We start from the raw sequence: 12997 nt of genomic DNA, 5'->3' as shown, positions 1-12997 counted from the left end.
AAAAAGAAAAAACTTTGCTATTTTTCATTTGCTTTTATATTAAGTCATTTCAAATAAAATTTTGAAAGTTTTTCCCCAGGGACTTTCTCTGGTTTTTTTGTGTTAACTCATATTTTCCTCCTCTCCTCTGTCTAGAGTGTCTTAGACCATTCTACCTTGTGAAAACTTGGATGTTCTTACAGATAGTCATTGTGGGAGAACGTTTCATTTAAGTCCCAGATGAGGACCGAAAACTTGAAATCAGAGGAGCATCTGAAATCAAGTAATATTAGGTAGGATAAACATTACAAGGGATTTCTGCACTGTTATTAATTTCTAGGATGTATGTTAAGTTTCTCATATCTGTAGACATTGAGGAAAGAATGTGCGACTTCTTGAAGGGGGGATATGCTAAAGATCCTATTTTTTATGTGTGTGGCTTTATGAGAAATGATCTGGGTTTACTTTGACATTAGCATGTATATGTCTTATGGTTCAAAAAAACTTTTTAAGAATGGACTAAAATACATTTCAGGAATTTGTATTTAAATGTAAAGTTTCTGAGTATGAGTTTATAAGCCTTGGAATATGGGTTTCACCTTTTTCATATGTAATGTTTCCTTTATTTATGTATATGGGTGTTTTTATAATGCTTATGCGCTCTGGTTCTAGAATTACATTGCCCCCCTACTTTTCAATCCTGTGATCATGGGGCATTTCATCACACTATTCCTGTTTCCTCATCGACAAAATGTATTAATTACTCCTTAACTGATGGAATGGAATGACTGAAATGTAAAGTGATTTGCTTGTTTCAAGTGCTGGGGGTCAAAAATGGAGTAGTAGCATTCTACTGTTGCTACTACTGTCCCCGTGTTTTGTTGTTTTTAGATAAGAGTCTTGTTATGTAGTCAAGGCTAGCCTTGAACTTCTTTGTCACCCAGGGATGACCCCATACTTTTTGAGTCTTGCTTCCTCTTTCTTGGGACTGCTGGTGTGTTACTGGCATGTACCTCTATGCCAGGTAAAATGAGAGCACAATAATTCCATCTAACAAATGTAATCAAATAATATTATTATGCTATTAAGTTTTAACTGCTGAGTTTGTACTCTTATTATCAGCATGGCATTTCAGTCATTTGTCATTTGCTTTATATGCTATTGGGTCTCATGTTTTTAAATGTGAAGTAATCAGATATAATCAAGACAGACTTAGAGAGAAATGACAGAAACCTAACTTTTTTTTTTCCCCGAGACAGGGTTTCTTTGTATAGCCCTGGCTGTCCTGGAACTCACTTTGTAGACCAGGCTGGCCTTGAACTCAGAAATCTGCCTGCCTCTGCTTCCCGAGTGCTGGGATTAAAGGCGTGAGCCACCATGCCCAGCTATGAAACCTAACATCTCGACCCAGTTTTGTTTTTTTGTTTTTTGTTTTTGTTTTTGTTTTTTTGTAATTTCTGTTCTGTCACCAACATTATTTTCTGCTCATGCTAAAAATATAGTGGTTTTATTTTCTGTTCTTGAGAACATAGTTTTATGGCATCTGAATAGATTGTTTATTCTTCAGAATTGTGTGGAGGTAAAGAACAGGGGCTTTTGACTGCTGCTTTGAACTGTTGTCTTGAACCTATTGTGCTCTTTGAAGTAGTAGAGGAAGGAACACCTGATTTACAGTTAGGAACCAGATCAGCAAGTAGTTTGGTAGTTACAAATTGTCCTTTGAAAGGCTACTTATAGCCTTTGTCTTAGTTATTCCTCATGACAACAGCCTGATGGTATACATTGCAGCTTTCTGAACTATCTCCTGTCCAAGCTAACTATCTGAAGTGATTTTAGTGTCTTTGCTCTGTATTGTGTCCCCTCCTTCTCCTTCCTAGTTTCTTTGGAGAGTTCTTGAAAAGGAGTTTTTCTACTTAACCGTATTGCCCTTATCTTGTTTCCAGTCTTGACCTTTTAAATCCATGCTTCATGCATTTCTATCATTATCCCATGGTATGTATGTGCCCTGTATGTACTCAGTGCCCATAGATACAAGGTAACATAACAGTGCTGTTATATTGTTACTTTCAAATCAGCATTGATTCCCTATTACAGAACTGAATTTAAACTCTTAGACACACCCTGCAAGTCTCCTCATGATCCGCTGCCTTTCTTGGTTCTCCAACTTCATCTGTAGCTTTTGACTTTGCATTTTATCTTTGTTTTACTTAGTTTTGTCTTTTGCTCTCATCCCTGAAATTCCCAGATCAGAATGGCCCTTCATAAACTTTATACACATACTCAAAGAATATAGGTCATGGAGTAAATGTATGGTGTAGATCAGTGGTTCCTAATGCTGCAATCCTTTAATACAGCTCCTCATGTTGTGGTGACCCCCCCCCCAACCATACAATTATTTTGTTGCTACTTTATGACTGTAATTTTGCTACTGTTATGACTTGTAATGTAAATATCTGATATGCAGAATATCTGATATGTGATCTCTGTGAAAGGGTTGTTTGACGCCCATAGGGGTCCTGACTTACAAGTTGAGAACACTTTATATAGAACACTGGAGTGTGCAGAGATTTTGTTTTGTTTTTTTTTTGTTTTTCGAGACAGGGTTTCTCTGCGTAGTCCTGGCTGTCCTGGAACTCACTCTATAGACCAGACTGGCCTCGAACTCAGAAATCTGCCTGCCTCTGCCTCCCAAATTCTGGGATTAAAGGCATGCGCCACCACTGCCAGGTGCAGAGAATTTATATACACTGAGAGAAAGCAAATTCATGTTTTTTGACCTGAACTGAGGAAAATCTAGTAACAGCATCTTCCCTTAGAGTGTTTTCTAAATGACATTTAGTGGGATAACAGCATTTATTCTTTTGCAGGTTATTAGGGAAAAAAGTATTAGAAAACTTGCTGTCTAGAGAACTATACTTTCATGTGTTTTCTGTGTGTTCATAAGTACATACCCACCTCACAGTCTTTGGTCTACTATTTTGCATAATTAATTACATTTTGGTTTTTATGTTATGACTGTAATAAGTGAATATTGTAATTATCCCAGATTGTTTCTTAGAACTATATGTTGAACAAAGTAATAAATTAAAAGCCAATCTTGGCTCTTACATGGTGGGGAAGGAAAAAAATCCCAACTACTCTAACCACTTCTCCCAAAATAAAGGAAAGTGGTTTAGCATTTGTATGTTTTGTTTTTATAACTGAGTTTAGAATGACTTTTGAAGGTCAGAAGTTCAAGTAGAAAAAAATCTTATGTGTTCTAGTACTATGGGCTGTTACTATCATATGTTTGCATCTTGTTTTCTTACTCAGAGCCTAGCTGTAGTTGGTTAGGAACTATATTCTGAAGCCAGACTGCTGAGTTCAAGAACTCCTCCTAACCCTGTAATCATGGGCTTGTTACTTAATCTCTATAGACTTACGTTTCTTCAAGTGTACAATGGAGACAGTAATAGCACATAGTTTATGTTAAAACAGTTTATTTATACAAGGCCTTTAGAACAGTGTCTAGCAATGGTGTTACAGTATTGTGATAGCCCCTGAAGTAGCTAGTGTTTAGAATGCATTGAGTATATTTATAGATAGATCTTGATTCTGTTTTGTGAATTGTGCCAGATTGTAACTTTCAATATATTTATTATCATTTATCCAGACTTTTTTCAGCCTATTCGTTTTTTGTTTTTTCTTTTCTTTTTCATTGACTAACCGATATAGTTTATTTCTCTTAACAAATAACTAAGAGCTATTGGGTATGGTCGGATACCTGCAGTCCCACCACTTGGGGAGACTAAGGCAGGATGGGCATGGAAATTTAAGGCCAGCTTGATGCATAACAAAATAAACAAAGAACCCAAAGACAATGTATATAATAGTATTTTGAAATTTTTATATCTCATAGCTATATTTAATTGTGCTGTTTTATTACTAAATATGGTGATTTAATTTTTGAATTCTTGGTATATTAATTCCTTTCACTAATTCCTTCAGCTTAAAGTAAGAACAAATAGAAACCCACCATTGCTCACATTTTCTGCTGAGAGAGGACATTAAGACTGTCTCATCCAGGCGAATGGCAATGTAGAAGCAGGTGTATACTGTGAATACAAAGACAACCTGTTCTACAGCACATTTGAGGGAGAGAGTGTGTGAGAGTGACTGGTCTTTGGTTTTAGGTCTTTTGGTTTTTTTTTTAAGGTGCATATCTCTATATGAGCATTGGCTGTAAACTGTAATATTTTTTTTGAAGCTCTATCAAGAATTTTTGGAGTATAGTTTGTTTTGTTTTTCTATAGACTGGAAAATATTCATTTTGGGGAAAGATAGAGTACGGATGTATTCTCTCAAGTTGTGTGATCTTGTATTTTTAGCGTCTCATGCTAGTCAAGACTTTCTAAATGGTGAAAGTTAGACCTGAAGTAACCAGTGAGGCTGGACTTGATGAGTTAGACCTGAAGTAACCGGTGAGGCTGGACTTGATGAGTTAGACCTGAAGTAACCGGTGAGGCTGGACTTGATGGAGGATGAAATTTGGTATATAACTAAGCATAGTTATTATCATTCATTTGATTTGATAGTTCTTTTGTGCTGGATTCTCTTCAAAAGCTTAATATTTAAAAAAAAGCGGGTATCTTTATAAAGACTACAGACTAAAAGGATTCATTTTATATTTTACTGAAGTTAAAATTTACAGTTACTGAAGCAGTGTTCTTATCCTGGCTTCACTCTGTCTACCCACATGGCAACCCTCTGCTGGCCTCCACTGGCTCCGGGCACAGAGGGACTGCACAGCCGTCTGCTGGCTTAGATAGGGTGTCTGTTGTTGGGGTAAACACCACGACGAAAAGCAACATGGGGAGGAAAGAGCGTATTTCACTTAGACTTCCAGTAATCAATTCTAAAGGGCAGCCAGGGCAGGAACCCGGAGACAGCAACTGCTTATTGGCTTGCTTGCTTGCCTGGTGCACTTGCTCAGGACCACTTGCCCATGGGTAGCCCCTCTCCCATTGAGCTGGGCCCTCCCCACATCATTAATCGGGCAAACACCCTGCAGGCTTTTCCATGGGCTAGTCTGTTGAGGGAATTTTCCCAATTGAGGCTTCTTCTCAAATAACTCTAGCTTGTGTCAGGTGACAAAAATTAGGGCACAGGCAGACCACATGTACATATGAAAAATAATTTTTAAAAATTTACAATGGCTGTAAAATATTTATGTAAATAGTACTTTCTGTAAAAGAATTAACATAGCTTTTTTGGGTCAGTTTAGTTCTTTGAAATGTAATCTCAAGTTGTAATAATCTTTAATTTTTTTTGTCAGTTGACACATAATTACACACACAGAGGGTACAGGGTGATGTTGAGAACACAATCATGAGTTATGATCTAGTCTCAGGGTGTTTGGCATATTCTTCACCCCATGTATCACTTCTTTGTGGAGATAGCATTAAAAAGCTACTTTTCTGGCTGTTAAGATTAGTCAACATGTATTGTTAGCCATAATCATTCTTCTATGCAAGAGAATACAGAACCTGTGGGTTTAGAGCATGTTGTAGAGTCCCTGCTAAGCTTTATGCTAGTTGAAAGGGATACTAATGGTATTTATTTTTAAAGGCTGTGATACCTACTTACTAAAGGGACTTTGAGAACCTATGAATTTCCTTACCCCAGCTGGGTTTCCCAAGGAAGTATAGTGCTCTGACTCAGACACAAAGCACAAGTGATTATTGGCCAGTAAACGTGGAGGTGATACATTTTTTTTTTTTTACAATTTTTTATTAGATATTTTCTTCATTTACAATTCAAATGCTATCCCAAAAGTCCCTTATACCCTCCCCCCACCCCACTCTCCAACCCACCCACTCCCACTTCCTGGCCCTGGTATTCCCGTCTTGGGACATAGAATCTTTGCAAGACCAAGGGCCTCTGGCGGTGATATTCTTAATAGCCCAGGGACTCTTCTTTTCAGAAGTCCAGTGACAAAGCAGCTAGAGTAAGGAGAGAAGAGTGGTGACAGTTCCCAGACTACAGAATTTGTCATGAAAAGTTTTGTAGTGAAAAATCACTAAATGTTTGAAGTTCAGGTGGATAGGATAGTTGGTAAGATGAAGCACGCATTCAAAAATACCTTTTGTAGTAGTTCACATGAGGGTTGTGTGTACCAGGTGGGTGGCTAAAGATGTAATGCAGTAAAAAGTGCACTATTTAGAGGACAGCATTCCTCTGGGATTGACAGATACTGAAACTTAGGAAGAAGGCTGGCATGGAGACCTTCTGGGGGGAGCGGGAAATTGCCTTCCACACCTGGGAAGCCATGATAGAACTGCCAAGAGGAGAAAAAACACATAAGAGAACCAAGCATGGAGTTCAGAATGGACTGTGAGGTCAGTCTAGGACCTCACCAATAACAGACAATTCTTGAATTTCAGAGAATTAGGTTTTAAAAAATATGTGGAAAACTTGAAAATGTTTGAAGGCCAAAGAGAAAAAAACTTGAAAATGTTTGAAGGCCAGTAGCAAGGGAACTTTAAAGACTGTTAAAAAGAGGAAAGAATAATCAAGTCCTAAGGAGAACGCTGTGTCAGAGCAGGGCTATGCAGCTGTAGTTTACCAGTGGGAAAAGGGACAGGAACAGCAGCTTGAGAAGAGTGAAAATTTGAAATTGTTAATGGTAACCAGTAAATTGAAAACAAACTAGTCTTTAATTAAGGTATTGGAGAACGGAGCTTGTAGTATTTTTTATTCAGATTTGGAAAACAAGAAATGAACTTTTGGGGAAGTTAGCAGTTTGATCTGTGAAGTCATATTTGTTAAGTGAACTGTTGCTACACTAGGTATTAAAGGAGGGCATAAATTTCCCTATCATAATGCCTCATTGTAATGCATTGTTCAACATTATTGTTTATGTTAACTTGGGTTCGGTTTTTTGTTTGGGTTTTGTTTGTTTGGTTGGTTGGTTTTGTTTTTTTAACTCTTGTTCTTTTTTTCTTATTTAGGCAGGCAGAAGTCCTGAAGGCTGAAATGACAGGTATCGGTTGTCTTCTTTTTTACCACTTACTTTGTTCTATTAAAGGGAGACAATTTCCTTTCTCATTTTAAAATGTAGTACCAAACCCTGTGCTGTTTGCCTAGAGCAGCAAGTTTGCTTTCAATGTCTCTTGCTCTTACACTTTGGATTCTTCTTAAATACTTTAAGGGAATTTAATGTAGTGTATGCCTCTACTCAAGAATATATATACTACATGAGAATTTGAGTTGCTTTTAGTGTGTGATTATTTAATTTTTATGACCCTTTTACTAAAATTTAAGATATAAAATAATTCACACTCTATGTAACTAAAGATGTTGTATTTGATTACTATTTTCAATTTATAGTGACTCAAACCTGAGTAGCAGGTAAACCTTCAGAAAAAATGTTGATAGAAAAATTGCACTGAGAGTATTAAGTTTAGCGAGCTACCTTTCCTTACACATCTTTTCTGCTCTGAGTAAAATCTCAAGCCCTTTGAGAAGAATGTTTTGACCCGGCTGCTGAGAGGAACAGATAATTCAAAGCTCAGCGGTGATCAGCACGCCCTTCATAGCAGCATGTGGGGTTCTAAGCTCTCAGATATTTGGTAGGACATTGCATCTTAATTTGGAAGGAATGTAGTTGTATGTTTAACTCATGAAGAATTCAGCCTCTGTTGATTGATAACCAGAGTCCTGGCCAAGGTTTATCATTGAAGAGGGCATACACTAGCTCCAAGGGAGGTGGTGTTTCTTGAGCTTTGACAGTTACAGCCTAGTGTTCATGAGGAACCCGGTTATTCTATCATAAGGAACAAAAGAGGAAACAGGCTTACAGTGCGCTCACTGTTGGTCTTCCTACTAACACATTTGTGGTCATCATCTACATTATATGATGCCAGTGTTGGAATTATCATTGAAAGTGCTATCTGTAGAACAGCATCAAGCTGCATCTATGTACCATTTGCTTTTTCCAAAGTATTGAACATTTATTTAAATTTACTCATTTGAATGACTTCTGCAGTCCCCTAGAGCCCTGTGTAGTGGCACACACCTATAATCTTGGCTCATGGAAAATGAAGGTGTGAAGAACACAAGCTCAAGGCTAGAGTGAGCTCATAGAGAGGCTTGCTAGCCTCTCCAATACAGTGGGATCCTGTCTCCAAATAAACAAAAAACACTTTATCAGACCCAAATCTGACTAGCCAATGAACCTATTAACTCAAATATCCAAGGCATTCTCTTTGGTGAAAATGTATAAGTACTAATAACTAACGTAAAGAGGAGTAGAAATTGTGACATCGTATAGCAGCAAGCTGCTAGATGAAATTGAATTGCATAACTGGAAATTGGAAACTTATAATTGATACGCCCATTAAGTAATTCTACAGAGGCAGCCTGCTGTCAGCATTTGAACTAATCACCCTATAGGACTTTGGAAAATGAGGCACCAGTTAAAAAATACAGAGCCTAGCTCCCTTATTCTCCCTATACACTGTTACTCTTCTGGCATGTTGAGCAGTTTAATCCCAGGCTTCTGCCTTTTTACATTAAATGGCTATAGTGTGCACTGATTACAGAAGTGTAATGTCAGTGTTTCGTTCATGAAAATAATTCTCATTGTTTCAGTAGGGTGGCATATAGGAATGATCCAGGTATTAGCTAGATGGTGACCGGATAGAAAAAAATTGTGAGGATCCTTGTAGGAATGATTCAAAATAAAAAGGAAACCGGAGTTGGGTGGAGATAGAATTATTCGCAGTAAATGACTTTATTTCAAATGGAGTGACTCAACTATCAGATATATGACCTGTTATGCCATGAACAGACAGAAATCCAAATAAAAGCAAATGATGATTATTTTTGATGGCCATTTTAATTTCATAATGTTCTTTTAAAGCTGAAAGATGAGGGTTAGAGAGACTGGGTCAGCACATAGGAATTCTGGCTGCATGAGCATTGGAAGTAGATTCCAGGAAACAGGTAAAGTCATTGTGCGCATGCCTGTAATGGGGCTTCCTCACTGACAGCCTCACTAGAAAACCTGAAGTGATAGGTTCAGTGAGAGACCCTGCATCAAAGCAACAGGTGGGAGTGGTGAAAGGATAGCTGATGCCCTCCCTCTCTGCTGTACTCACCCAGTCAACACCCCCCACTCACTAATACATGCACAGGGCTTAAAAACATAGCTGAAAGACAAAAATGTTTTAAATCAAATTTAGTTATTAAGCGAAAGGCAGAAGGTGAAGGTCATTTGAAACACAGTAACATAAACCCTGTGCAGCAGTGGATGGGAGAGCAGTTTTGCTTTGGTGGATGGACAGAGAAGTCATCGGTTTGGCTTGTGATTAAGTGACTTAACTATATACTGATATTTTTGTTTGTTTTATTATGCAGATTCTAAGCTGGGTCCGGCTGAGGTCTGGACATCCAGGCAAGCTCTGCAGGACTTGTACCAGAAAATGCTAGTTACTGATCTGGAATACGCTTTAGACAAGAAAGTAGAACAGGATCTGTAAGTATTATCATTTGAGACATGACTATGCAATCAGGAATCTCAAGATTTTGAAACTTTATGGTTAGTTGATTGTTTTTCAGACTACCCTAGTGTAAGCTTTTTCAAAGGAATTCTAATACTTGTGACTTTTTAAAAACAAAACATTTAACCGTTAGTATTTTTTTTTCAGGTGTAGTCTTTGAAGATAAGAGGAATAATGTTTAGATCTAAATTTTACCTAAGGCAGCTCTTTGGAGCATTCTGGAATAAACAAATCTAAACATATATATAATCTCAGATTCTAAGAATTTATCTGTATTGGGTCTTATATTTGAACTTAAAGATAAACTTTTCTTTGATCAGTGGGATTTGGTATTTGGTCTTAGACCAAAGGCCAAAACAATGATCAATGTCACCCTGTTTCTTCAACAGGAAAGTGTATTTGCATTGTAGGAAAAGTTTATGTAAATCAAATACATGACTCTATCCTCCTTCATGCTCCCCAGAAACTAAAGAGTTTGTGTGTTTAGACTATTCCACTTGTTCTTTCTACGAAGGATGAAATGGCCGATAACCAGACTCCCCAGTGAGTAAATCAGGGCCTTTTATAGAAGACCTTCTCTTGCCTTATAAATTAAAACAGGGACGCTTAGCTTGATGGACACTTAAACATCAACTAAGAACAGTCCTGTCTAGTAAGATCTAACGGTCCCAGTGGTGGTGAATTGGTTTTTCCTTTTTTATGCCCTGTGTATTTAGAAAATCTAGTAGCTTACCTTACTGACTAATCAGAACTCACGTCTGTAATATTTGAGTCCGTGAGGAGAAGGGATCACTAATATTGGGGAGCATTGACAAATGTCCTAAACTATTTTAATGCCCTCGGACTCTAGCACCTCAACTCTGATGCTGACATTTGGTACTATGATGTTTCACTAAAATTGAATTGAATCTGATAATACGGTGACTTATTTTAATATAATGTAATTCAGCATCCTGTTCTTTAGGTAGCCAGAATTGAAATGTGGTTTCTATTTTATGCTGTGAAGAATTAAGCCTTACCCTATAAGATAAAATAAAACAAATCATTAAAGAGGAATTGTAATGAATGATGTAGCTAATTAGCTTGGGGAGATAGGGACAGACCTTACTCAGTACACACACACACAGCACCCTGTGTGTGTCACTTGACTGAGGGTATAATATTTGTTGGAGCAGTGTGTTAAAATTAATAATAGTTTATTCGGGCTTTTATACTGGGATTCTTAAGTAGGTCTTACTGTAATAACTCTAAAGGTTCACAGTTGCACCACACTCTGCCTACTGGAGCATCTGGTAAGTGTCTGCTGAAGTCAGTTGCATTCTACTGCATGTCTAGTCTTGTTCAAAGAAAAGCTTGAAGTTATTTAAATAAATAACTTTAATGCTGGCTTACTGTTCAGTGTGGTATAACAACAAACAGTTCTTTCTTGTTCTCAGGGGGACCAGTGTCTGCCCAGTGAGTCACTACTATACCAAATAGAATTACATTTTGTTTTCAGCTGGAATCATGCCTTTAAGAATCAGATCACAACGCTGCAAGGCCAAGCCAAGAATCGAGCAAACCCAAATCGGAGTGAAGTCCAGGCAAACCTTTCTCTGTTCCTAGAGGCAGCTAGCGGCTTCTATACTCAGGTGAGTTCTACTTTGTGTATGAATTCTCGTAGCTTTAGTGATATTCTGTTCTATGTACACATCTTTTGTGCATATAAACACTTTATATAACTGCCATATGAGACAGGTGAAAGTTAATCACATATAATCTCTAATAATAGAGGTGTCAGAAATGATTCATAGTATTTTTTTTAAAGATACAGAGGTAAGTTTGAGGTCTTGGGCTTAAACACCAGTATTGCCAGAGAGAGGGGAGAGGAAGATACATGTGTAGGATGGAGGTTTAATTCTGAATAAAGCAGATGTGATGAGAGGCAAGCTGCAGTGAAAGGAAACGTGATCAGACCACGTGTGCTCATTATGAAAGGAGTAGCTGGGTTGTGTCAGGTAGTTGTTAAATGCTGTAATGTCAGGTGAGTTTTATAGCATTAGCTACACAGTGGAAGTTATATGGATCATGAAATTATTTTAAGCTATTTAAGAAACAGGTATTTTTTTATTCGGTTTGAAAAATAAAAAAATAAAAATAGCCGGGCGTGGTGGCGCACCCCTTTAATCCCAGCACTTGGGAGGCAGAGGCAGAGGATTTCTGAGTTCGAGGCCAGCCTGGTCTACAAAGTGAGTTCCAGGACAGCCAGGGCTATACAGAGAAACCCTGTCTTGAAAAACCAAAAAATTTAAATAAATAAATAAATAAAAATAAGAATAAACTATTATCTTCACATACTTATTTTTCTCAGTCACATCCTGGTGTGATCTACATACCAGTGGTGAATTGGGGTAGAAGAGAGTTGAATGGAAATCAGGTGTACGGTAATGGGTGTAAAGAGTAGGTAGGTATTGAGAACACAGATGAGAAAAAAAGGTGGACTCCTTTGGAGGAGTCTAGTTGAGATGAGAAAGGCATTAGAAGATTGTTGGAAAGATTCTGGGGTCAAGAAAGAATGCTTTGGTTTTGTGTTCTTTTCTTGTTTGCTTTTTTTTTTTTTTTTTTTCTCGAGACAGGGTTTCTCTGTGTAGTCCTGGAACTCACTTTGTAGACCAGGCTGGCCTTGAACTCAGAAATCCGCCTGCCTCTGCCTCCCGGTGCTGGGATTAAAGGCGTGCGCCACCACGCCCGGCTCTTGTTTGCTTTTTTAATAGGAAACCTTGATATTGTTCAAACAGGAAAGAATCGAGGTAGGATGCAACAGACAGGAGACAGGACAGAGTGGAATGACAGGCCTACACAGTCAGAGGAGGTGACGGTGAGCAGAGGAGTTACCTGCTATTTTTCTGTTCACACCGCAGAATGAAGAGTGATGAATCTGTCTAGAACTTGAGAAAATAAGTGTCAAGACCTTGTCTTGCATTTCAGAAACATTTCTAGCCAGTATTTAATGATTTTTTAAAAAAGAGAAGTCGGTCCTTTCATGGCATTCATTATTATTATGTGCTTGCTGAATGTTTTTAGAAGTGCTTTATATGAAACTTCTTTGATAGATAAGGGTTAACCCATCAAAGGTAACATTTACTCTCCATGCAGTTCTTACTGGAGTCTCAGGAGTATGGGATCATTACACACATAATCTTGAATACAGACTTACTGTTAGAACATTCTGACATTATTAAACTTTGCTTGTGTTTTTTCTTCAGTTATTACAGGAACTGTGTACAGTGTTTAATGTAGATTTGCCATGCCGTGTGAAGTCTTCCCAGTTGGGAATTATTAGCAATAAACAGACGCACAGCAGCGCCATAGTGAAGCCACAGTCTAGCTCCTGCTCCTACATCTGCCAACACTGCCTCGTCCACCTTGGAGACATTGGTGAGCCTGGGAAGGGTTAGTGACACACCCGTCCTTTTCTCTGAGTAATCATAGGAAGA

General features: G+C 38.0%; 1 protein-coding gene across 5 annotated transcripts in view; it reads left to right on the top strand.

Annotated features, from left to right (window-relative positions):
• Smg7 (SMG7 nonsense mediated mRNA decay factor) overlaps nucleotides 1-12997 on the top strand; it is a 63780-nt gene that overhangs the window by 23631 nt on the left and 27152 nt on the right. For 3 of the 5 annotated variants that reach the window (XM_021177892.3, XM_021177581.3, XM_085841987.1), the window contains exons 1-5: nucleotides 205-272; nucleotides 6969-7000; nucleotides 9379-9496; nucleotides 11020-11152; nucleotides 12767-12938. In XM_021177892.3, coding sequence (XP_021033551.1) covers nucleotides 220-272; nucleotides 6969-7000; nucleotides 9379-9496; nucleotides 11020-11152; nucleotides 12767-12938 — 508 coding nt within the window. In that variant the 5' untranslated portion in view covers nucleotides 205-219. Of the gene's footprint in view, nucleotides 1-135; nucleotides 273-6968; nucleotides 7001-9378; nucleotides 9497-11019; nucleotides 11153-12766; nucleotides 12939-12997 lie in introns of those variants that run through there. The other 2 variants (XM_021177360.3, XM_021177439.3) reach the window with 2 other exon arrangements.

Source organism: Mus caroli, unplaced genomic scaffold, assembly GCF_978045245.1.
Source record: "Mus caroli unplaced genomic scaffold, Mus_caroli_1 scaffold_1, whole genome shotgun sequence".
Taxonomy (NCBI): Eukaryota; Metazoa; Chordata; class Mammalia; order Rodentia; family Muridae; genus Mus; species Mus caroli.
Note: the sequence above shows the minus strand (reverse complement) of the source record. Positions and strands in the feature narration are given on the sequence as shown.